At 43.8% G+C, this 22,093-nt stretch overlaps 1 protein-coding gene and 1 long non-coding RNA gene across 7 annotated transcripts; one reads left to right on the top strand and one right to left on the bottom strand.

Annotated features, from left to right (window-relative positions):
* The first annotated feature begins 322 nt into the window (after window positions 1-322).
* On the top strand, window positions 323-20,907 carry CSDE1 (cold shock domain containing E1). Of its 6 annotated transcripts, none has more exons than XM_086862216.1 (20): window positions 323-381; window positions 3,754-4,186; window positions 7,416-7,614; window positions 8,267-8,376; window positions 8,710-8,802; window positions 9,324-9,421; window positions 9,573-9,654; window positions 9,970-10,098; window positions 10,258-10,383; window positions 11,107-11,319; window positions 12,964-13,104; window positions 13,192-13,350; window positions 13,917-14,024; window positions 14,814-14,989; window positions 15,469-15,581; window positions 16,150-16,269; window positions 16,473-16,651; window positions 17,611-17,774; window positions 18,806-18,938; window positions 19,493-20,907. In XM_086862216.1, exons 3-20 carry the CDS (start codon window positions 7,416-7,418, stop codon window positions 19,538-19,540), a joined length of 2,391 nt encoding a protein of 796 aa, XP_086718342.1. In that variant the 5' UTR covers window positions 323-381; window positions 3,754-4,186; the 3' UTR covers window positions 19,541-20,907. The 6 variants fall into 6 exon arrangements, with proteins under 6 accessions (XP_086718342.1, XP_086718345.1, XP_086718343.1 ...); XM_086862217.1 differs by lacking the exon at window positions 323-381 and adding an exon at window positions 780-1,145; XM_086862218.1 differs by lacking the exon at window positions 323-381 and adding an exon at window positions 1,261-1,397.
* Window positions 20,821-22,075, bottom strand: LOC111939860 (uncharacterized). The gene is made up of 2 exons (XR_002869361.2): window positions 21,195-22,075; window positions 20,821-21,084 (listed from the first exon to the last, which is right to left on the bottom strand). It is a non-coding gene; the product is annotated as an uncharacterized LOC111939860 (long non-coding RNA).
* Between the last annotated feature and the right edge of the window lie 18 nt (window positions 22,076-22,093).

The following is a 22,093-nucleotide window of genomic DNA, read 5'->3' as shown; positions in this document are numbered from 1 at the left end:
CTCAGCCGCGGTTTTTTCTTTCTCTCCCCTCAGCCGGGGCTCTGTGCCATCAGCCGGGGTTGTCCTTCGCCTTACCGCGTTTCTCTCCCTTTACTGAGGTTTTCCCTCTCGCCGGGCTTTTGTGTCTTCCCTCAGCCGTTTCTCCCTCCCCAGGCCACAAGGGGGCACTGCCCCCCCATCTTCTCCCCCCTATTCCCCCCCAATCCCCTCTGGCGCGTGCCCGCGAGCGCTACCCACCGGGCTCCGGGCGCGCACGCGCGACCCCGCCCCTTCCCCCCCCCCGTCCGCGGGCGGCTCTCGCGAGAGCGCCGTGATTTCTCTCCTACGTGCCGTGCCGTGCTGCTCATGGCGGCGCTGGAGCGGGGGCGCTGAGCTGTTGGGGTGAGTGCAGGCCGGGCGCCGCCGCCACCCCTCCCCACCCCGGCGGGCTCCGGGCGCCGCGGGACCCTCGCCCGCGCATCTCCGCCCGCACCGGGGCAGCCCGTCGGGAGCCTCGCCGGGGTCGCGCGCGGGGTGGGGGTGGGGGGGGTAGTTGGGGGGTGCGGCCTACTAGGCCGGCGGTGCGGGGATGGAGTGGCGGCCGCGGGGCGTGGGGTGCGCGCTGCGCTTCGGGGGGCTCCGGGGGCCGCGGCGCCGAGGCCGCCCTGGGACCGGCCGTCCCGAGAGCCGCCGGAGCTCGCGGGCCGCGCCGGGAGGGGGCGGCGCCGCGGGGGCTCCGGGCCGCGGCGGGCGGCGGGGCCGTGCGGGCGGAGGGGCGGCGGCGGCTCCCGGCGTGCCGCGCGCGGCCCCGCCCGGCGCAGCGCGGCCGCGGCCCTTTGTGTGCGGGGAGCGGCCGCCATCGCCCCCCTTTGTGTGCGGGACTGGTGCTCCCCCCGGCCCGTCCTGCCCGCACGGCCCTGGCGCTGTCACCGGCTGGAGCCGCCCGCCCCCGCGCACGGCGGCCCCGCTGGCGGCGGCCCCGGCGCCGCCCCTCGGCGCGGCCGCCCCTCGCTCCGCCGCCTCCATCTTGGTGCAGCGCAGCGAGCGGGGCCGCGGGAGGGACCGGGCCTGGGCGGCTCCGACGGTCCGAGGTCGGTTCTCTGCTGTCCGCACCGATACCCAGCGCGGGGCTCGTCTCCGCACCGCACAACCCTTAAGAAATGCGGGTATTTATTTTAATTATTTTTTGGGTTTTTTCTCCATGCATTCTTTACAGATGTCCTTGGCAGTTCTTTAATTCTTTTTTTCTCCCATATATGTATTTTTTCCTGACACGAAAAGGACTTCATTGCTGTGGCGGTAGCTCATCTCATAGCTGTCATGTACTGGCTGGGGTGCCCAAGAGCCAGTGCTCAGTGCTGCTTTCCAGTATCCATCTGAAAGGAGGTGGAGGAGCCTCATTTCCACGGATCTGTGTTGTATGTGCACACTGAAAAGACGAAGTTCCATCTTCACTAAATTGTACCTTGGTCACATCATAGGGGGCTGTTTCTGGAAGCACGTGTTCTGACCCACAGAATGCATGTCCTTGCAGTTGCCTCTTTTTGTGAGGAAAATGGGAAGCAGAACAATGTTGTCATCGGGCAGGTTCCATGTGGAGCTCTGAAGGTGTTTTCTGGCTGTGAACAGCTTCATGTGACCTGCTGTCATTTAGCAGGATCTGCACATGAAAGACCTCAAGAGCAGGGCCCAGCTCTTCCCTGTCTTTGCATTAAACCTTTCAGCTGTAAATGCACAAATGCAGGAGGCAGTGAGACTTGGAGGCTGGGCAGCTGCTCAGGGTGTTTACCATTCGGAGGAGTATTTATAGTAGCTGAATTAAAAAGTAAAGAATTTGAGGCAGATGAGTGCAGTAAGATTTCTTTTTGCTTGAGTTATGCTTGCTTGATGAGGTTTGTTTTTTTTTTATAACTTAAGTGTAGTAAACCCATCTTGCTATCAATTCAGACTGGTTTTTAATGGAAAGGTTTATCCCTTTACTCCATGACTGATAAAATTAGCTTTAATATTACTTGATCAGATGAGGTTGTTTTATTATTAAACAAAAAAGTGATCTCTTTTATGGCCAAAAAAATGATAAATGACATACAATATGAGCTACATCTCTAGGAGAGCTCTAATAATATCAGTCTAATTAAATGAGAGCGAAGTACGTGAGAAGATTCCAAGTGTGTCTGTGCAGTTCCTGGGATGCAGTGTGCTCATTTGAGAGCTGAAATGCTGCTCCAAAATAACACTGTCCTGAAAGACATTGTGGTAACCATTGCCCCAGTGTAATGCTGAGGTGAGGGAAAGACACTGATAGTGTTATCTTTGGAATAGTTTTGTGTCTTGTGATTTATAATATTTTATAATCAGATCTTTCTGTGCAAACTTTTCACACCAGATTTGAACAGCCCTCACCCAGTTTATTTAATCTTTTTCACATGTGTTTAATGGTTTGACTGGAAAGCTCATTTCAACTGGAAATTCTCAGTGGTGGCTGAAGGAGATGCTTCAGCTGTGGGAAATCACTGAAATACAAACATCTTGAAAACTGGAGATGAGTTTGACATTTGGGGTTCTTGGAACAGCTGCCCTCACGCAGCATTTTCACTGGGATGAGGGTGAGAGTTTGAAGTGTCTTTGCATTCAGGTTTCAGTCATTTAAACTGACTCAAATCACCAGAGGGAATTCAAAGCTCAGTATAAGTTGTGAAAGTCACTTTCCTGCTGCACTGGAGAAATAGGCTTTGTACATAATTTTTCTCTTTTGGTGGGACTTAAGATTTGGGGAAGAGTTGTGCTCTGATGCTTCATACCTTCAGATTACTGCAGAACTCAGAGCTGTGTTGCTTCTCACCTGCTTTTGTCCACAAAAATATCCTCCCTTTTTTTCCCCCTATCTACTGAGTAAACAACAAACTCAAAACTTGATTTCTTCTCAAGGAAAGCTTCTGTTTCTGTGAGGTTATGTTTTGTATGGTAGGTGGCAGTTTGCTGAAACTGTTTTTCTCATTAAAGGACAAAGTGGCATTGGAAAACTTTAGGACAGAATTAATTGCTAACTAGTTACTGGTGCAGAAAGGCTTCTCCCTGGTGTTAGCTGCACAAATATCATCACATGTAATCAACATTTTACAAAAACTGTTTAAGAAGTCCAGAGAATGGCTCTGTTATTTTACATGCAGTGTCTGTATACATAATTGAGAAGTTTGTTAATTTTTATACAGTTCTCAATGTGCTTCAAGTACTAGTCCTTAACCTTTGGAAGTAATCCTGAAATTTTAATTCCCATGTATATATACATCCTATTGCTCCTCTGAGGATCTGTGCAAGCACTTATATAAATTATGGCATAATTTAATTAGCACCCATATAAAGTTATTGATAGAAGGACTAAGGCTTGCTGATGGGTCAAATACTAATGATCAAAATGAAGTTGCCATTTTAATGGTACACACTGGAAACTTCCCTGAGATTTCTGAGTGTGTCTGGAGAGTTCAAAACTAGAAATACTATCTCACTGGCTTGGAGTCTGCCAGTCTTTTGGAAAACAAAACTGGAAGTGGGAATGCCAAATATGTCTGTAAAAGAGCTTTTCCTAATGTGGATTAAACCCACTGTATTAAGGTAGAGGAAATGCATCTGTTATTAGTAAGACCTATAACTGATGGGCAAGGAGGTTTGGAAGTAGATTATCTTTAGAGTCCCTTGCAAATTAATCCATTCTATGATTTGATAAGATTTACTTCAAAGTGATACTTAGTGTGTGTGTCTTTCTCCTTTCTCCAGTATGAAGTGGAACAGAACAGAATTTACCACCTGAAACTGCTGCTTCAAGTTCAGATCAGGAAAAGAATATAAGTATACCACATTGTAACAACTCAAGACCAAAGAAGAGGCAACTTACACTGAAGATACAAGGCTTGATCTGAAACAAGAAGTTTGTGCCTACTCAACAGCTTCAAAAGAGCACGTCCCGACGCTGCTATAGTAGTCTTTGTTTTCTCCAGTGCTGTAGTGAAACTGCCCAGGGCAGCAGCACTTGTATTCTCTAGAGCTTGATAGATCACCTTCTTTTGCTATCTTTTTCCTTCTCTTTTTGTCTCTTTTCCTTTTGTTCCCTTTTTTAAAATAATAGCAGTCTTCATCCTTAGAAACTTGTGCTGAAACAGAAGAATCGGCAAATACTACTGAAAGTGCAATATTTGAATATCACTGCGAGGTTGGTGCACGTGGTGGGGAAAGAGATAATTATATATTAAATATATGTGTGTGTGTGTATATATATTATATACTTTTGAACTTTGTTCTTAATAAGTTTTTAACAGAAGGGGGTGGAGTTGGTTAGTTTTTTTGAGTAAATCTTGATAATAACAGAAGGGGTGGGGTTGGTTAGTTTTTTTAAATAGATCTTGATAATAAATCCATTTAATAGAGGCCCTGGCACAGAGTGCCCAGAGAAACTGTGGCTGCCCCTGGAAGTCCAAGGCCAGGTTGGATGGGGCTTGAAGCAACCTGGGATAGTGGAAGCTGTTGCTGCCCATGGCAGGGGTGGAAAAGGATGATCTTCAAGGCCCCTTCCCACCCAAACCATTCAGTGGTTCCATGACTCTTTGTTTCTGTGTTCATTTAGTAAGGTGAATTCATAGTACCTGCAATGTGGTCCTATATAACAATACTTAAAACCCTTGAGAGCTGATTATTGGTATTTCTCTCTTCTAGTAGCAATAGGTTTGTGGTTCCAATCCCTTTTCTCAAATAATTTCTCTTTAGTCTTTTAATTTTACATCACAGGTATATTTTTTTTTCTTTTTCTGAATATTTCTTTTGGTGGGGTTAATAGTTCATATTCCTGTTACAAGATGTACAAATTTGACAATTATCTGAAAAAGCTGCTGATACTTTATAGTATCTTTGTACAGCAAATTTTAGTGCCACCTGAGGAATCTTTGTTGGAACTGAAGTTGTCAGGCTTTATAGGACTGATTGTGCTGTGCTGCTGATGCTCCTTTAAACTCAGACTGTTCAAATGATGTTATGCAGTTGTAGTCTGAGCAGGAGGTGAAGCACTGTGGCTCTCTAACCCTAAGAGAGGCTCTTCTGAGCTAAATTTTAAGCTAGGTTTTTGTCATTTTCTCTCTTTGATGTCCCTTTAGTTTATGTGTGAGGCAGGGTGTCTGTTTGTTGCTTCCCTTATATCAGGGGTGAGGTGGCCATTTGGTGACTCACAGAAGCCTTTGGCAGGCTCTTTCTAACTTCCAGAATGGGTTAATGCTCTGGCCTGTAATTCTCCTGGGAGAAGGTATAATAGCATATCATTTTCTCTTCCCCCAGCCACCCTACTTGCAGGACCAGTTTATTTTTGAAAAGTACTTCAAACTCTAGGATAGCTTAAAACACTTCAGCTGTTGTGTTCCCACAAGGACATTTTCTTGTGTGGAGTGTCCTGGGGTCGCCTTCCTCAAAAGATGAGGATTGTTACCTTGAGATGAAGCTGACAGGAACTAGTCAGTAAGTCTTGGCAGCTTTATCAAGTGCTTTTTGTTAAATACTCAGAGAAAATGTGTCCTTTAAACATAATCCAGTGTAGAAAAAAAATGTGGCTGTTGTGGCTTTTGTCCTTTGAGCAGCTTAGGCTGGACAGGAGGGGAAAGAGACCTTTGCTGAGGCAACAGTTATCCCAGAAAGGTGGTGGAACCTCTGTCCTTGGGGGTTTCCAGGGCTCAGCTGGACAAAGCCATGGCTGCCTTTGTTGGCAAGAGGCCTTTGAGGATGGAGTTCTCTGTGTGTCTCTGTCTTGTTATTTTCTGGTATGGCAGTATTTCATGACTTGAATGTGTTTAGGGTATTGATTTATACCACTTACTGTAGGTTGATTGTCTAAGAATAAGAGGGAGCATTGAATGAACTTAAGAGATTGTTACTAATTTTTAAGGGAAAGAAAAGTGAGATGTAGAGCAAGGAAATCAGCAGTGCATGTTACAGAAATGATATCACAGCAGATTTAGCAGCTCAGTGAGTTCTTGAAGAGCCTTGGATGGTAAAACTGTACTGTGGAAGTGCTGACCAGTGCTGTGAGATGGAGACCATTACACAGTGTCCTGGAATCCTTTTGCCCCCTCAGATCATTCCCCCAGCTTCTGTTATTTGTGTTTTTCTTCATTTGCATCTGCCCAATGTGGGTCTGAACCAGAAGGGGGGAGAAGACCTCCTCATCTTAGAGGTCCAAATACTGTCAATCTTCACTTTGTGTGCTTGTTTCCAATTTATTTTTCTAATGTCAGTCTCCAAGACCAAAGATTGCAGCTCAGAGATTTCACAGCAGGTGTTTTTTGGTGCTCTTTGATCACTTTTAAACTGATTTCCAAACAGCAGAATAAGAATGCTGTGCCTTCTAGTACATTAAGTAACTCACTGGCTGTGTTAGAGTGAGAAACATGACCCTTTTACAAGTTGCTCAGGTGGTCTTTTATCTCCACTAAACACATTGCTGAATAATTTTTAATCTCTCTGCTTGTTGCAGCAAGAAATGGAGAACTGATACTATCTCAGAGTTTCCAAATTAAAACCTCTGGAAACTAACAAATAATCCTGTATATTTTAAGATGCTTATTGACTTTTTGGAGGGAAGAGGGTTGCTTCACTTGTCTCTCTTGAATTGCAGTTTACTGAGTTGCAATACATTTCATCTGATGTTATTTCTAACCTGTAAGTCCAAGTGCCCTGCTTTAAAAAGGAGACTTGTACATCAAAAAAGCCAATGGGCTGGTAAAAGTATTGGGAATGTTTCAGGGGTGACTCTGTCACTTGAAAAGAAAAAACACCCAACAAAATAAAATGTTTTAATAGATGTCACTACACATTTAGTGCTATTTTCTGTGTCTTCCTAGCACTTGAGCTTCTATGCTGCAGGAATGTTAAATTCTGGTTATTAATTCCATAACTATGCAAAACTATTTAATCACTTAATACAGTTTTCTAGTATGAAAGATTGAACACATGAAGGGGGGATAAACTCTGTAGGGATTTGGACCTAATTGTGTTGATTCAGAACTGTTGCATTTTCCTAATCACCTGTTTAGTTTGGAAGAGCAGATACTTCAGATATTTTCAGGCTCTGGTGTGAAATGGTGAATGTGGGAGTAGTTTGAGCTGTAATACTTGGAAAATGCCAGAAGTCTGTTTTGTTCTAAGCAAGCTTTGTTTTGGTATTACAGTTCTGGCTTGTTTTATAAATATGCTGCCTGTATAAATTTCAAGGATCATTGTGCTAAAAAAACCTCAACTCTTTAGGTGGCATTACTGTTTTAAGAACAGAATAAAACTTAAAACACGTTTCAGGAATGTGTCAGTAACTTCCACAAGCTCTTTGTGTTAACTGTGCAGTGTGGGTGTGAAGGAAGGAAGCTAATGTTGAGTATTGTTCTTTGCCTGTGTTTTTTTTGGCCCAGATGAGCTTTGATCCAAACCTGCTCCACAACAATGGACACAACGGGTACCCCAATGGTACTTCGGCAGCGCTGCGCGAGACCGGGGTCATCGAGAAGCTGCTGACCTCGTACGGCTTCATCCAGTGCTCGGAGCGGCAGGCCCGGCTCTTCTTCCACTGCTCCCAGTACAACGGCAACCTGCAGGAGCTCAAAGTAGGAGGTACCTGAGCTTTGGGATCAGCCCAGTCTCTCACTTGTCAGAAAATACCTTCTGCTGCTTCTGGGGCTACAGCACCAGTGAATAACTCACTGCTCCTGGCAGGAGCCCTGCCCAGCACTTTGTGCAGCTTATGGTGCACACTTATTGTTGGAAAGGAAAAGGTGCATTGTTAGGTCAAACTTGTCTAGCTGAGATAGAAGCAAGTACTCAGACTGTGGGAGAATTTACCTCTTGTGCTCCCTGTTTCTTTGTTTAGAATTATTTTGAGGATGGCAAAGTGTTTTTCAGCAGGAGGAGGATGCAACTTCATGCTGATAATTGCTGTGAGAGTGAAGATTTTGAGCTGTTTCATGGCCTTTGTTGTGTTGTCTGACTTCAATGTGGAGTCTGCTGTACAGCAAGCAAAGTAGGGGGAGGGAATTGCTGTGAAATTACACCAGAATAGTTCATTGACAACAGGAGATAATAAGGAGAATAATCAGAAAATTTTTGCAAATTATGTGTCCTTCCTTGGTAACAAAAGGACCTGAGTTCTACTTGATTGTGTTTGTCTACAAGCAGTGAATTAAACTCAGCCATTGAATGATTTTTGTAAAAAACCCCAATCCCAGACAGAACCCTGACAGCATTGCGATGTTTGATTGTCTTGCAGACGATGTTGAATTTGAAGTGTCTTCTGATCGCCGAACTGGAAAACCCATTGCTATTAAATTGGTGAAGATAAAGCCAGAAATATTACCTGAAGAACGAATAAATGGACAAGTTAGTGCCTATATTCTATACCTGCATCGTTTCCATCCTTTCCTTTGATACAGAAAACTGGGGTAATTTAGCATGGATATTAACTGCCTTCAGTATAGTTACGCTGAAATATATTTCAGTGTGCTCTGGTAAAAATTCAGAGGTTCAGTTTGAACTCTTACTTGGCTCCAAACACTTCTTAGAGCCAAGAGGGGTTCTGTGAGATTGAAAAGTTGCGGTGTGGCATTCCCTGCTGAGTGTGTAGTGGAGGATACTGAGATTCATTTTGTGTACAGCAATGCCACTCCTGAAATGACTAGCAATGGATTTTTTTTTTTTTTTTTTGACTGGTAGGTTGTGTGTGCTGTTCCTCACAATTTAGAGAGTAAATCTCCAGCTGCCCCGGGTCAAAGTCCAACAGGGAGTGTTTGCTACGAACGTAATGGGGTAAAGCTTGCGTATTTTACTTAAACTCTTCACTGATCCATCACTGTGGTCTATGAGAAAAAAAAACTAAAAACCAGCAGTTTAATGTAGACAGTTGACACTGCACTGCACTGAGCTGTGCAGCTTGACAGTTTTTGACCAAAAAAGAGAAGCATGCTTTGGTAATTACTACAAAAAATAATGTTATTTAGACAGTTTGCTTGCTTATATCTGTGGAGAACTTCCTAGAGCCAAATAGTTGTTTTGTCTTAAGCTTGATGAAGTTCATGTATCTTTATCTTGAATTTGAATGCTTAGAAATTGGCCTTTAAAGATAGTCATGTACAAAAACCTTTCAACTTAAGCTGCTTGTTACATGCTCACCAAAACAGCACGATGTAAAAAGAATGTTTTGCATGCCATGTTTATTATTATTGATTTTCTCACTAAATTAAGCAGATATTGTTATTAAAATTGTTTTACTCTTTCTTTGAAACAACTGTTCTGCAAATAGAGTAACTTTAGCTAATGTTAATTTACAGGAAGTATTTTACCTGACTTACACCCCAGAGGATGTTGAAGGAAATGTACAGCTGGAAACAGGAGATAAAATAAACTTTATAATTGATACAAATAAACAGTAAGTTGGTACTCCTTTTCTGGCTTCATATTTTGATTTAGTAGTTAGGCAGAATTTATACCTATTCCAAGAACTATTATATGAAATGCAGTCTTAATTTTTGTTTCAGTTTGGAATTTATAGTTGGGTTTTTTTTTTCATTTTTCTCTAGTACTGGTGCTGTAAGTGCTCGTAACATTATGCTATTAAAAAAGAAACAAGCCCGCTGTCAAGGAGTAGTCTGTGCCATGAAAGTAAGTGATTTTAAGGTTCATTTGAAAATGAAATGCTATTTTGAAGAGTGGTGTTCAAAGTAATATTTAAGTTGTTAAGAGCTGTTAAGAACTTGGTCTGTGGGTGTAAACAGCTCATCTTTGATACTGATGTTCTTCTTAACAAAGAAAGTTCCATTTATTTCTGTTTATATATTTTTTGTGGCAATCAGCTGTGTACACCTGTAAGTGCTGTGCTGGGATTCAGATTCCATTTTGTATTTAACAGAACCTGTCAAATGATTTATTGGTATGCTCTGATAATGGACAATTTAACACTGAATTTTCTATTCACAGGAAGCCTTTGGATTTATTGAGAGAGGTGATGTCGTGAAGGAGATATTCTTTCATTATAGTGAATTTAAAGGTGACCTAGAAACCTTACAGCCTGGTGATGATGTGGAGTTTACAATCAAAGACAGAAATGTAAGACGAAATCCAGTAAAACGGAAGCCAAGGTCCTGGGGAATAACTGCACAGCTCTCTGCTTTCCCCAGCTTTAAAAAAGGGGGGAGGAGGTTCATTGTGAAATGTCTGTTACTTTCTCTCTTTTCTTTGGGTGTTTGACTGATTTTGTGCTCTTAGGGTAAAGAAGTTGCAACAGATGTTAGACTTCTGCCTCAAGGAACTGTCATTTTTGAAGATATCAGCATTGAACATTTTGAAGGAACTGTAACCAAAGTAATTCCAAAAGTACCCAGCAAAAACCAGGTGAATTTCAGTAGTTAAATGAATTTGTGTAATGCTGGTTTGATTGTATTGAATTCAGTCAAACAGTTGTTCCCATTTCCCAATACCTGTTTGCTGCAAAAGCATCGTGTCGGAGTAAAGATTTACTGTTTTTCTTAATTTCAAATCCAAAGAGGGAGAGTTAATATAGTGATACATGATGGGAGTGTGTGCTTTCTTTAATGTTTCTAATACTTGCTATAAATTTTTGTGGGGTTAGGACATATCCTTAAAGCAAAAGACTCTAGGGAAAAAGGGAAAAAATATTTGCTGGGATCAGCCAGATCTATGGACTCTGGTGAGTGTTAACAGTTAATGAGGCTTTTGGGCTGTAATGTTTGACTTGGAGGAGTGTTCATGAGCACTTCCACTAAGATTTTGGGTGAATCTCTGTTAGTGTGGGAAAGTTTGGAGTGTTTGGAAGACTTTATAAGAAAGCCTTTTAGAAGTGTGGTGAGTATGGTTAGAAACTTATTCTTGAAATAGAGAGAATTCCTTCTGCAGGATATAGCTGGGGCTTAAAAAACCCTCAGGCCAACCAACAGCTCCAAAAGCCACCTTGCATTGGGCAAGTTCCAGATGAGGAGTGGTGGGAATGGAGCAGAGCCTGAGTCCAGCAGGATTTGGCAGGAACCCTTGTGCTGTTGGTAGCTGTGCTGAGCCTTGCAGGTGAACTCAGCTTTCTCTTTGGTTTTCTGTCCCCAGAGCGATCCGCTACCCGGCCGCATCAAAGTGGACTTTGTGATTCCTAAAGAGCTTCCCTTTGGAGACAAGGATACAAAATCCAAGGTGACCTTGCTGGAGAGTGACCACGTTCGGTTCAACATTTCCACGGACAGGCGCGACAAACTGGAACGAGCCACCAACATTGAGGTTCTCCCCAACACTTTCCAGTTTACTAATGAAACCAGAGAAATGGCAAGTAACCATCTCTAAACATTTCTGATTCTTGAGGGGAAGTGAAAGTAAAACATGAGTTGAGGGCTGTCTTCTACAGTAGATACAGATATCCCTCATGTTTTCTATTGCCTGCTCTGAAATCCAGCTCGCCAACCTGCTGTGCAAGCATAATAAAAAAACCAGAATTAATGCTCTGCATCTCTGCCTTAATAAAATCCTAGCTATTTTTTAATATTTAAATGAAATTAGGCAATTAGACCTTAACTGGCCTCTTGGATGGGATTGCTGGCTGGTTGTAGGAGACAGAAGTAATGTAACCTTGAACTGACAGTGTAAAATTCACATACTTGAGTCTAAGGAGGTAACTACTCATCCTAGGAAAACTGGAAGACCCTGGGACTATCCTGCTTCAGGTAGTGAAAAGTGTAAATAATTGGAGGAGGGACTGTGAGCAGCTTTTGTATTTCAAGTTTTTTGGCCAGTCTCTATTTGGGGGTCAAGCAGAAAGATGGTAAAGAGCAGGGTTCTCCTGGTACAAGAAACTCTTTGTGGATAACAGGGACTAAGATGGATATGCTAATGAGTATTACAGAATATCTTTCATTCCTGTAACTTGGAATGTTGGTTCTGTTCCAACTAGACTGTAACTTGGCTTTCCTTTGCAATTTGGAGTTCAGTTAAAGTGTTGTCACATCAATGTGCTGTGAATTATTGTCTCTTGGCTTTAAAAAATCCCTGAGTTTTGATTTCATCCTTTAAGATTGTGTGTTCCTGTCCTAATGACTTCTTGTGTTTCTGCTCTGGCTACATCCACCTGCCTGCCTGAGTTGAGCTGTTATGGGTGTGCTAAGTGCTGGCAGCTTCTAGGAGGGTTTGTTGGTTTGCGGGAGTTTGTGGAAGCTGTTCAAGAAAAGAGTGTTCCTAAGGGTGGAAGATACCTTTGCACTGTCATTCAGATCCTCTAAGCTTGTCCTGAGACTTGTTAAACTCTGCATTAACTGGGTTGAAGGCAGTATGTTAGTGAATTCTACCTTAATTCTGGCAGGATCTAGGGTTTGGGTTTATGTCAGTATATTCTGTTTATCACTCAGCATTCCATTTCTGGTGGTTATCAGGAAGGCCACTAAACACCTGTGTCACATGGGAGTGTGTTCCCATAACACACAGCCACGGGTATGGGAGTCTTGTTTAACAGTTTCTTTATAATTCCTTCATTTGTGATTGGAAAGCTGATAGTTTTTCTCTTGAACTTTCCTCTGAACACTAATTTTATTTCCTGTTTTTATAGATGGTTGTGTGTTTAGTGTGTGCATGTTTTATATGCTCCTATAGATGATACAGTGTTTGTAGGGCTGCCCCTTGTGTTCCCTGTGTGGTGATACTGGCAGGTTCTTTAACTTCAGTCCTTGGTAGTGGCTTAAGTTAATATTCTCCACGTCATTCTTCATCACGAGTTAACTTCAGGAATGTGGTGGGAAGAACTTGTCTGCATTTCAGGTTGACCAGGGCCATGAGCACCAGGGTTTGCAAGGAAGGACATTGCTTAAACGCAGTGTTTTCCCAGGATTCAGGCCTTCCTGCCAACTCCTGACGCATGGAGCAGCTGCAGACAGATGTCACATACCAGGGATTAAACTGTAATTGTTGGTTTGGCTGTTGCAGGGTGTGATTGCAGCAATGAGGGATGGCTTTGGCTTCATTAAGTGTGTGGACAGGGATGCTCGGATGTTCTTCCACTTCAGTGAGATCATGGATGGAAATCAGCTCCATATTTCTGATGAAGTAGAGTTCACCGTCGTTCCTGTGAGTGGATTTAGAACTCCTATGAAATCTCAGCATTTAAATAAATTATGCACAGTCTGCCTATAACCTGGTGGATTTCTTTTCCAGGATATGCTGTCTGCCCAAAGGAACCATGCCATAAGGATTAAAAAGCTTCCCAAGGGCACGGTTTCCTTCCACACCCAGTCAGAACATCGCTTTGTGGGCACTATAGACAAAGAAGCCATTCCAGCCAAAGCCACTAGCCCAAATAAAGGCAAAGAGAAGGTAATGCTGCTCTTCTGCTTGTGAATCTCTCTTCTGCATTCCTGCCATTGCAGACTGAGTGTGCTTCCTTAAAATCTCTAATTCAGCTGGGTTTGAAGCACTGTTCTTTCTGTATAAATGTGAACTACAGCTGATGACAGCAGTCAGTGAAACCTAACTGCTCTGAACAAGATAATAAAAGTATTGTTAATAGTCATTAATGATCATATTGTTGTTGAGGATAGTTTCCAGGAACTTGATGGAGGTTTTCTACCTCCCACTACAGAATATTTTAGATAGAATTTTAAGATTTAAGTTTAATGGAGGGTAATCTCTTACTGTTCTGTTCTGCTGTTTTAAAACAATGCCAGAATACTTGAAAGTTCCAATAAATGCTCCCTGGAACTGGTGGCAGTTCCTTTCATTGCGTTTTAAAATACTGTATGGTGCGATTTAAAGCTTCTTACCCAGAGTTTGGTTGTGTAACTGTAAAACCACTGAGACTCCAATGAGCAGTGCTTGAACTGTGTTTAGGAAACTGTTCCTAAAGAGACAATGATTGCTGAATTCTGACCTCTTGTTTTCAGGAAGCTGAGGATGGAATAATTGTGTATGATGACTGTGGAGTAAAACTGACCATTCCTTACCAGGCCAAGGATGTGGAAGGATCTACTAATCCCCAGATAGGAGATAAGGTATGAGAATTAAGTGTACTATTGGGAAATGCTGTTCTGGGCATTGTGGGGTGTGAGCTTCTCTTTGCCTTTACCTGGAACACATGGAGGACAAGACATCTGTGTGGTATCACCTGGAATGTTTTGTTTAAATGAGTCAGTCTTCTGTAAGTAAAAAAATACCCTCCAGCTTGGTGTTATATAGATGGAAATAGTGTCTCACTGTGTAAATGATGCTTTTTAAACAAATAATTTTTATCACTAAGTGGACACTGCTTTTCAAGAGGAAATTAGTTAGCACAGAGACTAAGATGGATATTGAAGAGGGAGAATGTTCCCTCATGAGCTTATTCACCTGAGAGACAGTGGAAAGGGAAAAAGCTTAGAGATGGGAAGAGCAACAAAACCCTCAGGAGCCATTCTAGTTACTGTTTATTGTCTCTAAAAACTGAAACAAGGAGTGAAGTGGGGCACTTCCCACTGTGGGCCACTGGTGAGTAGTATAGGGAAAGGAGATGATCCTCATGGACAGAAAGATTCTCATGTTTAAGGGCTGAAAATCTGAGTGCTGGAGACTGGCTTGCCTTGCAGGTATCCCATGTTTGGTGCTGCTCCCTGGAATGTAGGAAATGTCCATGACTGACCTGGTTATGGGATAGTAATGACTAGGAAATGACTTTCCGGGAGAGCCCGGGTGCTGCTGCAGAGCTACACAGCTTCAAAATGAGTTTGAAGATTTTTTGGTGGTGGTGGTAGTGGTGGTTTTCTTTGCATTTTTCTGTCTGGTGTTGATTCCCATCTCTCCACCAGGTTGAGTTCTGTGTGTGTGAAGTGAAGAGAACCGGGCTGCAGACGGCTGTTTCTGTCAGGATGCTGGGACGCAACTACAGCTCCAAGAGGCTCTTGGGATACGTGGCAGCCCTGAAAGATAACTTTGGGTTTATTGAAACAGCCAATCATGATAAGGAGATCTTCTTCCACTACAGGTGAATGGCAGCTTTATTATTTGATTGTGTGTCTGTTTGGGGGGAGTGGGAGGGTGTGGAGTTTGTTGGGTTGAGTGTTACACACACACAATATATGTATATTTTTATATATATAGTATTATTTAAATATATATATTTATAATATACAGAACATATTTATTATATAACTACTTAGATATTTTATATATAAATATATATAAATGTATATTTATATATATGTTTAGATATCTACAGTTTTATTTATCATCTCTGCTGGACTGGTTCAGGCTTTTCTGTTAGTCCTGCAGTTCAGTGCCTCTAATTCCCAGGCCAAGAAATCCAGTTGTGTTATGTATTGAAATGCTTCACTTTCCTGAATGGAGGTTGCTTGTGAAGTGATGAGGGATTTAAATAATTTCTGATAACTAATATAGATGTTGTGTGAGCATCACAATTGTCATGTAAATAAAGGAAAACTCTTTTTCATTCTGTTCCTGTAGTGAATATTGTGGTGATATCGATAGCCTGGAACTTGGAGACACTGTGGAATATAGCTTGTCAAAAGGCAAAGGAAATAAAGTTAGTGCAGAGAAAGTAAACAAAACACATGCAGGTAAGGCTGTACCTAGTGTTTTCTGCCTGCAGGGCTCTTGGCACATGCTGAGGAGTAAAGTTTGTTAATGATCCATTTACAATTGGAGCTGAGAGGAAGAAAATGCTCAGTGTGGGTTGGTCATTGGTTCCCTGAAAGCTGCTTCCTGTGTTTGCAGAGAACAGACAAGAGAGACAGAGTGTCAGAACTGGCCAGATCAGTACCTGCACTAATTATGCTGTTCCTCACAGGGAAAAGATTGCAGGAGCAGGGCAGGTGGTGGAGGGTATTGAGGACTTGAGAGTGGGGGGAATTCATGCTTAACAATTATTGGATGATTAACTTGAATGGGGAATGTAGTGGAAGAGAAAGAAAGGAAACACTTTGATTTGCTTTTCAAGCTTTCTGACCTTAAGTTTCTTGAGAAAAAATTTTCTACTTCCATGTATAATATGTCAGTGTGATTTTGATTCAGTGTCATGCAGTGCAAAATGTTGACTCCTGGTGAATCTGAATCACTTACTTAAATCAATTTTAAAATAAACTATGATTAAAACATCCTGTTCTTCTGTTCTTGGTCTCTTTTCAGTGAATGGTATCACTGAAGAAGCTGATCCAACTGTTTACTCTGGTAAAGTAATTCGTCCCTTGAGAAGTGTAGATCCCACACAGACAGAGTACCAGGGCATGATTGAAGTTATGGAGGATGGTAAGATTGGTTCCTTTTAATTAAGTGTTCTTTTCACAAGCACACAAGTTGAAGGCACTGTAAATAGAGCTGTTGAAGATTTTATTCACACTACAAACTGTATCCATGCTGCTAAGCTGATTGTAAAAGCAGCATTTGTAATACTGGAAATCTGAAATCATGTGGCAAAGGCCTCTCAGTTCTGTCTCATACTTTTCCCCTAGGTGAGATGAAAGGAGAGGTCTATCCTTTTGGAATTGTTGGCATGGCAAACAAAGGTGACTGTCTGCAGAAAGGGGAGACAGTAAAGTTCCAGCTGTGTGTGCTGGGTCAGAACGGGCAGACGATGGCAGTGAACATCACCCCGTTCCGCAGGGCCACCGTGGAGTGCGTCAAGGACCAGGTGAGTGCCTGTGAGCACCAGGGCCTTGGTGATGGGAAATAGTTGCTCCAGCTGGCACAGAGCAACTGAGGACCACTTCAGCACTGGAATTCAGGGGGTTGAGCCCAAACACATTGCTCTGGACTCCAGCTCTAGGGAGCAGGTGTGTTAACCCAGGCTATGCCAGACTCTGGTGTGACTTGAGTAAAGGTGAGCTCAGAGGCTGGTTTGGTGCTGAAACATCAGAACTGCTGGGCAGCAGATACTTCTGAAGATTTGGGTTTGAGATATCCTAGAAATTGCTTTAACTGGTTTCTGCTGCACAGAATATTTAAAAAGTGTTCAGAAAAGCAAACAAAGCATGCACATACTTCGCTTCTGGAAGAAACTTCTTCACAGCATTAAGCAGTAGGTGATTAGAGTTCACCTGAAATGCAAAGGCTGATCTTTACCCTCATTGCATCTTGTAATGATTAGAAAGTTAAATGCTGCAAATGCTTTCTGTTTTTAGAGATACCGTGCAGCACTACTCTCCATTCATTTTTGGAGAGGGTGGATGAATATTCCTGACTTACACATGAGCAGAATGGAAAATAGAAGTAAACGGTTTCTTATCCCAGTGTGAGGCCAAAAAATTGAGTGGTTGCTGCTGTGTAACTTCAGGGTGGAGTCTGAGAGCTTGGGGCACTGCTCTTCTCTGTTTAATACAGCTGCCAAGACTTGGGGGCAGTTCTCAGAACTTGTTCTACAGACTTCAGGATTTTAAATGTGACTTTACAATGCGAGGAAGAGTGCCTGGATTTCCAGAAGTGTTTCTGGATAGAATGTTCTGATCACTGCAGAAATTGTATTTCCACTTCTGCTAGGCACCACAGTTTTGAAGATTTATTTAAAAGTAGTTAAACTATAGTGATGAGTAAGTTAATGCATGTGTCTGGATGCAGAGCAAATCAATAACATTGTGATGTGTTGCTTTTCAGTTTGGTTTCATTAACTATGAAGTTGGTGACAGCAAAAAGCTCTTCTTCCATGTCAAAGAAGTCCAGGATGGTGTGGAGCTCCAGGCTGGGGATGAAGTGGAGTTCTCCGTAATCCTGAACCAGCGCACAGGAAAATGCAGTGCCTGTAACGTGTGGCGTGTCTGGTGAGGCTCTGGGATTGAAGGGATTGAACCTGGCACAGTGTCTGCATCCCTGCAGGCTGGGTCCTCCTGAGCTGGTGGACGTTCCTGGAACAGGTGCTCTGGGTTCCAGCTGACTCCAGGGGGAGCCACACCTGAGAGTTCCCAGCTCTTAGAGGGGATCCAGTGCAGGCAGCAGCAGCACTCCCAGCTCTTCCTAAGTACAGATGACTTGTTCTCTTTTTAACCTATTCTTAAACTTCCTCTATAGCAGGAATTTGGATACAGTTTTGCAAGTGGAATTTAATGAAAAGGAAACTGATGGCTTTCCTGTGTGGGTGCTGGCCTCTGGCCAGCACACTCCATAGTGCTGCCACCTTTTTCTTGAAAAGCAGCTTTAATTTTTAAATAGAAAACTCATGTTTTAGACACTCTTCTTTTTGGCATGGCATTTCTTACAAGTGATGGGTTTGGGTTTTTTTAACTATATACACATTTGAAGAAATCTGTATAATTTATATTATGAGATAATTATTGAGGTAGCACTTCAGCAGTAACAGAAAGCTAATGTTTTTGTCTTAAAATTCTGTGTTCCCATTATCTTCAGAGATGTTAATTCACTGCCATGACATGCTGGTAACTTGCAAGCCTTTATTATTGCAGTTAAATCACAGAATGGGTTGTGTTGGAAAGGAACTTTAAATCCATCTTGTTCCACCCCTGCTGTGGGCAGGGCCACCTGCCAGTATTCCAGATAGCTCCAAGCCCCATCCAGCCTGGCCAGGGATGGGGCAGCCCCAGCTTCTCTGGGCAATAGAAATGTAGGAAGCACTGGTTAGGTGTGCATGAAAGACCTCTGCTCCCTAAAGAATACCCTCTGGAGAGCACTGAGCTGCTGCTAGTGCAGAGTGCACAGCAAGGTTTGGGCCAGGCAGTCACACAGCATCAATCCCACAGCCTTTAATTGCTGGAAATGACTGTGCTCAAGGCCTGTGGCAGCCTGGGGTGCCTTGCCCAGCTCGGGGTGACCCTGTCCCGTGTGTGCTTTCTTGCAGCGAAGGCGCCAAGGCCGTGGCTGCTCCACGTCCCGATAGACTCGTGAACCGTTTAAAGAGCATCAACCTGGACGATGCCAACGCCCCGCGGCTCACAGTGCTCCGCCAGCCCCGGGGCCCCGACAACTCAAAGGTACAGACACCAGGGCAGCAGGTGCCAGGGGACACAACACTGCTGCCTCTGTCAGCAGCTGGTGTCTGCTGCTGTTCTGTGGTGAGCTCGGCTGTGCCAGGTGAGCTGTGCTTTCAGAGGAGCGCACAGGAGAGAAGCAACCCGCTGCTGCCTGTGTTGGAGCCTTTCTGTTGTGGTTTGTCTCGGCTGTCTTAGGTTGCACTTCATTTATTAGCCTCAGAGGTAGCAAGTGAAGTCCATTTACCTAGACATGGCTTTCACACAACATTCTGTCACTTCTTGATAAGCAGGAGAAAAGTGTCGAATCTCTGAGGTGTTTTGGACTACAAAGAACACCCCACAGAACCTGTTTTGTTGCTATCTCTGTTTCTGAAGACAAACATGACTAATTAGAAAGGTGCTGCTTGGGTGGAGCAGACCAGGCTCTGCCTCAAAGCCCAGTGGCAGTGCCAGGTTCGCGGTTGGACTTGATGATTTTAAAGCCCTTTTCCAGTCTAAATGATGTCATGATTTTATGGTGCTGGAGCTAAAAGTTTGTTCTGTTTTCCTTGCAGGGATTTGGTGCAGAGAGAAAGATCCGCCAGGCTGGTGTTATAGACTGATCCCAACCCCATGGCGACATTGGGCCGCGCGGTGGGGCTGGTGAAGGGTACTGAATATCTCCCTGTTCACCCCTTCCTCCAAATTCTCAGAAGCTATTCCACCAGTTTTAACACCTTCTCATGTTATGTTTAAAATTAAATTTACGAAACCATTTTAAATTTCTGCACAGTTGCATTCTGGAGAACTTTAAGGTGGCGCCTTATAGTATCACATTTTAGAAGCTTGTTTTGAATGGTGCATTTAACGCAACTGGTAACTGCAATCTCCATTGCCTCTGTGAGTAAACATAGACAGCTCTGCTCAGGCAGACCTTGTGGAATTCTGCACTACAGTTATTATGCTTTACCCTTGTTTTTGGCCAAGGTTTATTATGCCTTAGTGCTCAGTTGCATTACCTTCCTTCCCAAGTGGAAGACTCACTTCAGCTCACTCTGCTCGAATTCTGAGGACCATGTGAGGGTGGAATAAGTTCAGTTTCTGTCAGATCTCCACAAACATTCAGATACCTTGAGTTGATGGCCAAATGTTACAGTGTTTTCCTTGTTCATTTAACTTGACTCCTTTTGCCAGCCCTTAGAGCTCAGTGCAAGTCTCTCCCAGGGTCGGTGGATTTTGTAGTGTTCTGGAACAGACAGTGCAGAATTTCATAAGGCTGAGGTGTGCCATCAGTGTGGTAATTTAAATATATTTAAAACAATGCACAAATCTGCTGCTGCTTAGAACACTGCAGCTTCTAAACCCAGTTTCTTTTACTGATTTAAATTTAAAAAGAAAGAAGTTGTGCCTGAAGTGGATACATTTTTTTTGTTCTTTTTGCAGCCGGCACCCAGTGTACTGTAAGAGAATAAATACTTAGGCTTTCCATAGCTGTATTGAGACTTTCATCAAGGTGAATAGTTGATGTCTGTGTGCTTTTTTTTTTCTTTTTTTTTTTTTTTGGTTTTTTTTTGTTTTTGTTTGGTTTGGTTTCTTTTTTTCCCTCCCCTGCCCCCTCCCTCCATTTCCCCAGTCACACTTTATCAAGCAAGAAAACGGAATGATTGGTCTAAGTATTACTTTAACCAAAAAGATCAGGAGTTACTTTTTGGAATAGAGGGCAGTACTGTGGTTTGGTTTGGGATTTTTTTGTTTTAGTTTGTTTTTTTTCTTTTTTTTATTTCTTTTTTTTTTCTTTTTTTTGTTTGTTTGTTTTTCCCCAAGGTTTGGTTTGGTATTTTTTTTTCATGTTACCTCTATTCTCAATTTAGGGTTTTCTTCTCTGGGAGATGCATTATCTTTGTAAAACAAAACATTGCTTTCTCCAATTTTTTTTTCTGTTAATGGCAAAGAATGGAAATAGAATAAAGTTTTACTGATTTTGAAAAAATCCTCACTGTGCTCAGTCTCTTCTTTCTTCAGTAGGGGCTGTGTTGTCCCCATCACAGGTTTCTGTCCTGTTGCCTCCAGTTCTCACATCACCCTGAGGAATTTGTGTGTTTTATTCCAGTTTGCACAAAGCAGGGAGCTTCCTCTGAAAGGCCCCATCATCAACGCAGCACTATTTCTACAAATATATTATTACATCTATTATAACAAACAGCAACATTCACTGGTTACAAATTACATCACTTCCAATTAGCACCCAAGTCCCTGTTTATGAGATCTCACCCTCACCTCATGCTCAGCCCCAGCTGAGTTCTCTGCATTTGCGGTGGGGTCTGATGGCAGCAGGGGCTTAGTGCTCAGTGTTTGTGATGGATCCCCACTGTTGGAATTGCCTGTGCAGGTTCCTGCTCTCTTCCTCTTGGAATTGTGCTCTCTTATCCGTAAAAGATGAGACGAGTGCAGGATGCTCCCACCGCAGCTGCTTACCCAGAACTGCCCAGTTCCAGCTACTCGGTACCAGCCTTTTAAAAAGCACGGAGTTTGACTTAAACCCCTTTTCAAATCGCGAGAGGCTCGGTGTCATTCCTGATTTAAAAACCACTGGCTGTGGGCTCGGTGTTCCCCCTCTAAAGCCTCGTGCTCGGGGCCGTTCCCCGTTTAGAGCCCCGTGCTTCGGCCTCGGTGCTGGTGCTGCCGTGTCCCTCCCGTGTCCCTCCCGTGTTCGTGTCCCTGTCCCTCCCGTGTCCCGCGTGTCCCAGTCCCGCCCTGTCCCTGTCCCGCCGTGTCCCGCGCCCGTCTCCCCGTATCCCCTGTCCCTCCCGTGTCCCGCGTGTCCCCCGTGTCCCTGTTCTGCCGTATCCCGTGTCCCTGTCCCTCCCGTGTCCCGCCGTGTCCCCCGTGTCCCTGTTCTGCCTTGTCCCGTATCCCGTGTCCCCTGTCCCTCCCGTGTCCCCCGTGTCCCTGTCCCTCCCGTGTCCCGTGTCCCGTGTCCCTGTCCCTCCCGTGTCCCTGTTCTGCCGTATCCCGTGTCCCGTGTCCCTGTCCCTCCCGTGTCCCTGTTCTGCCGTATCCCGTATCCCGTGTCTCTGTCCCTCCCGTGTCCCGCGTGTCCCAGTCCCGCCCTGTCCCTGTCCCTCCCGTGTCCCCCGTGTCGCGCCCGTGGCGCGTGTGCGGAAGCGGCGCGGGCG

Source organism: Cyanistes caeruleus, chromosome 24 (assembly GCF_971803275.1).
Source record: "Cyanistes caeruleus chromosome 24, bCyaCae1.hap1.1, whole genome shotgun sequence".
NCBI classification, from domain to species: Eukaryota; Metazoa; Chordata; class Aves; order Passeriformes; family Paridae; genus Cyanistes; species Cyanistes caeruleus.
Note: the sequence above shows the minus strand (reverse complement) of the source record. Positions and strands in the feature narration are given on the sequence as shown.

Coding starts and splice junctions, on each gene's coding strand:
- CSDE1 (XM_086862216.1), top strand. CDS start 7,416: ATGAGCTTTGATCCAAACCTGCTCCACAACAATGGACACAACGGGTAC. Junction 8,803..9,323: donor TTTGCTACGAACGTAATGGG/GTAAAGCTTGCG, acceptor GTTAATTTACAG/GAAGTATTTTACCTGACTTA. Junction 14,990..15,468: donor GAGATCTTCTTCCACTACAG/GTGAATGGCAGC, acceptor CTGTTCCTGTAG/TGAATATTGTGGTGATATCG.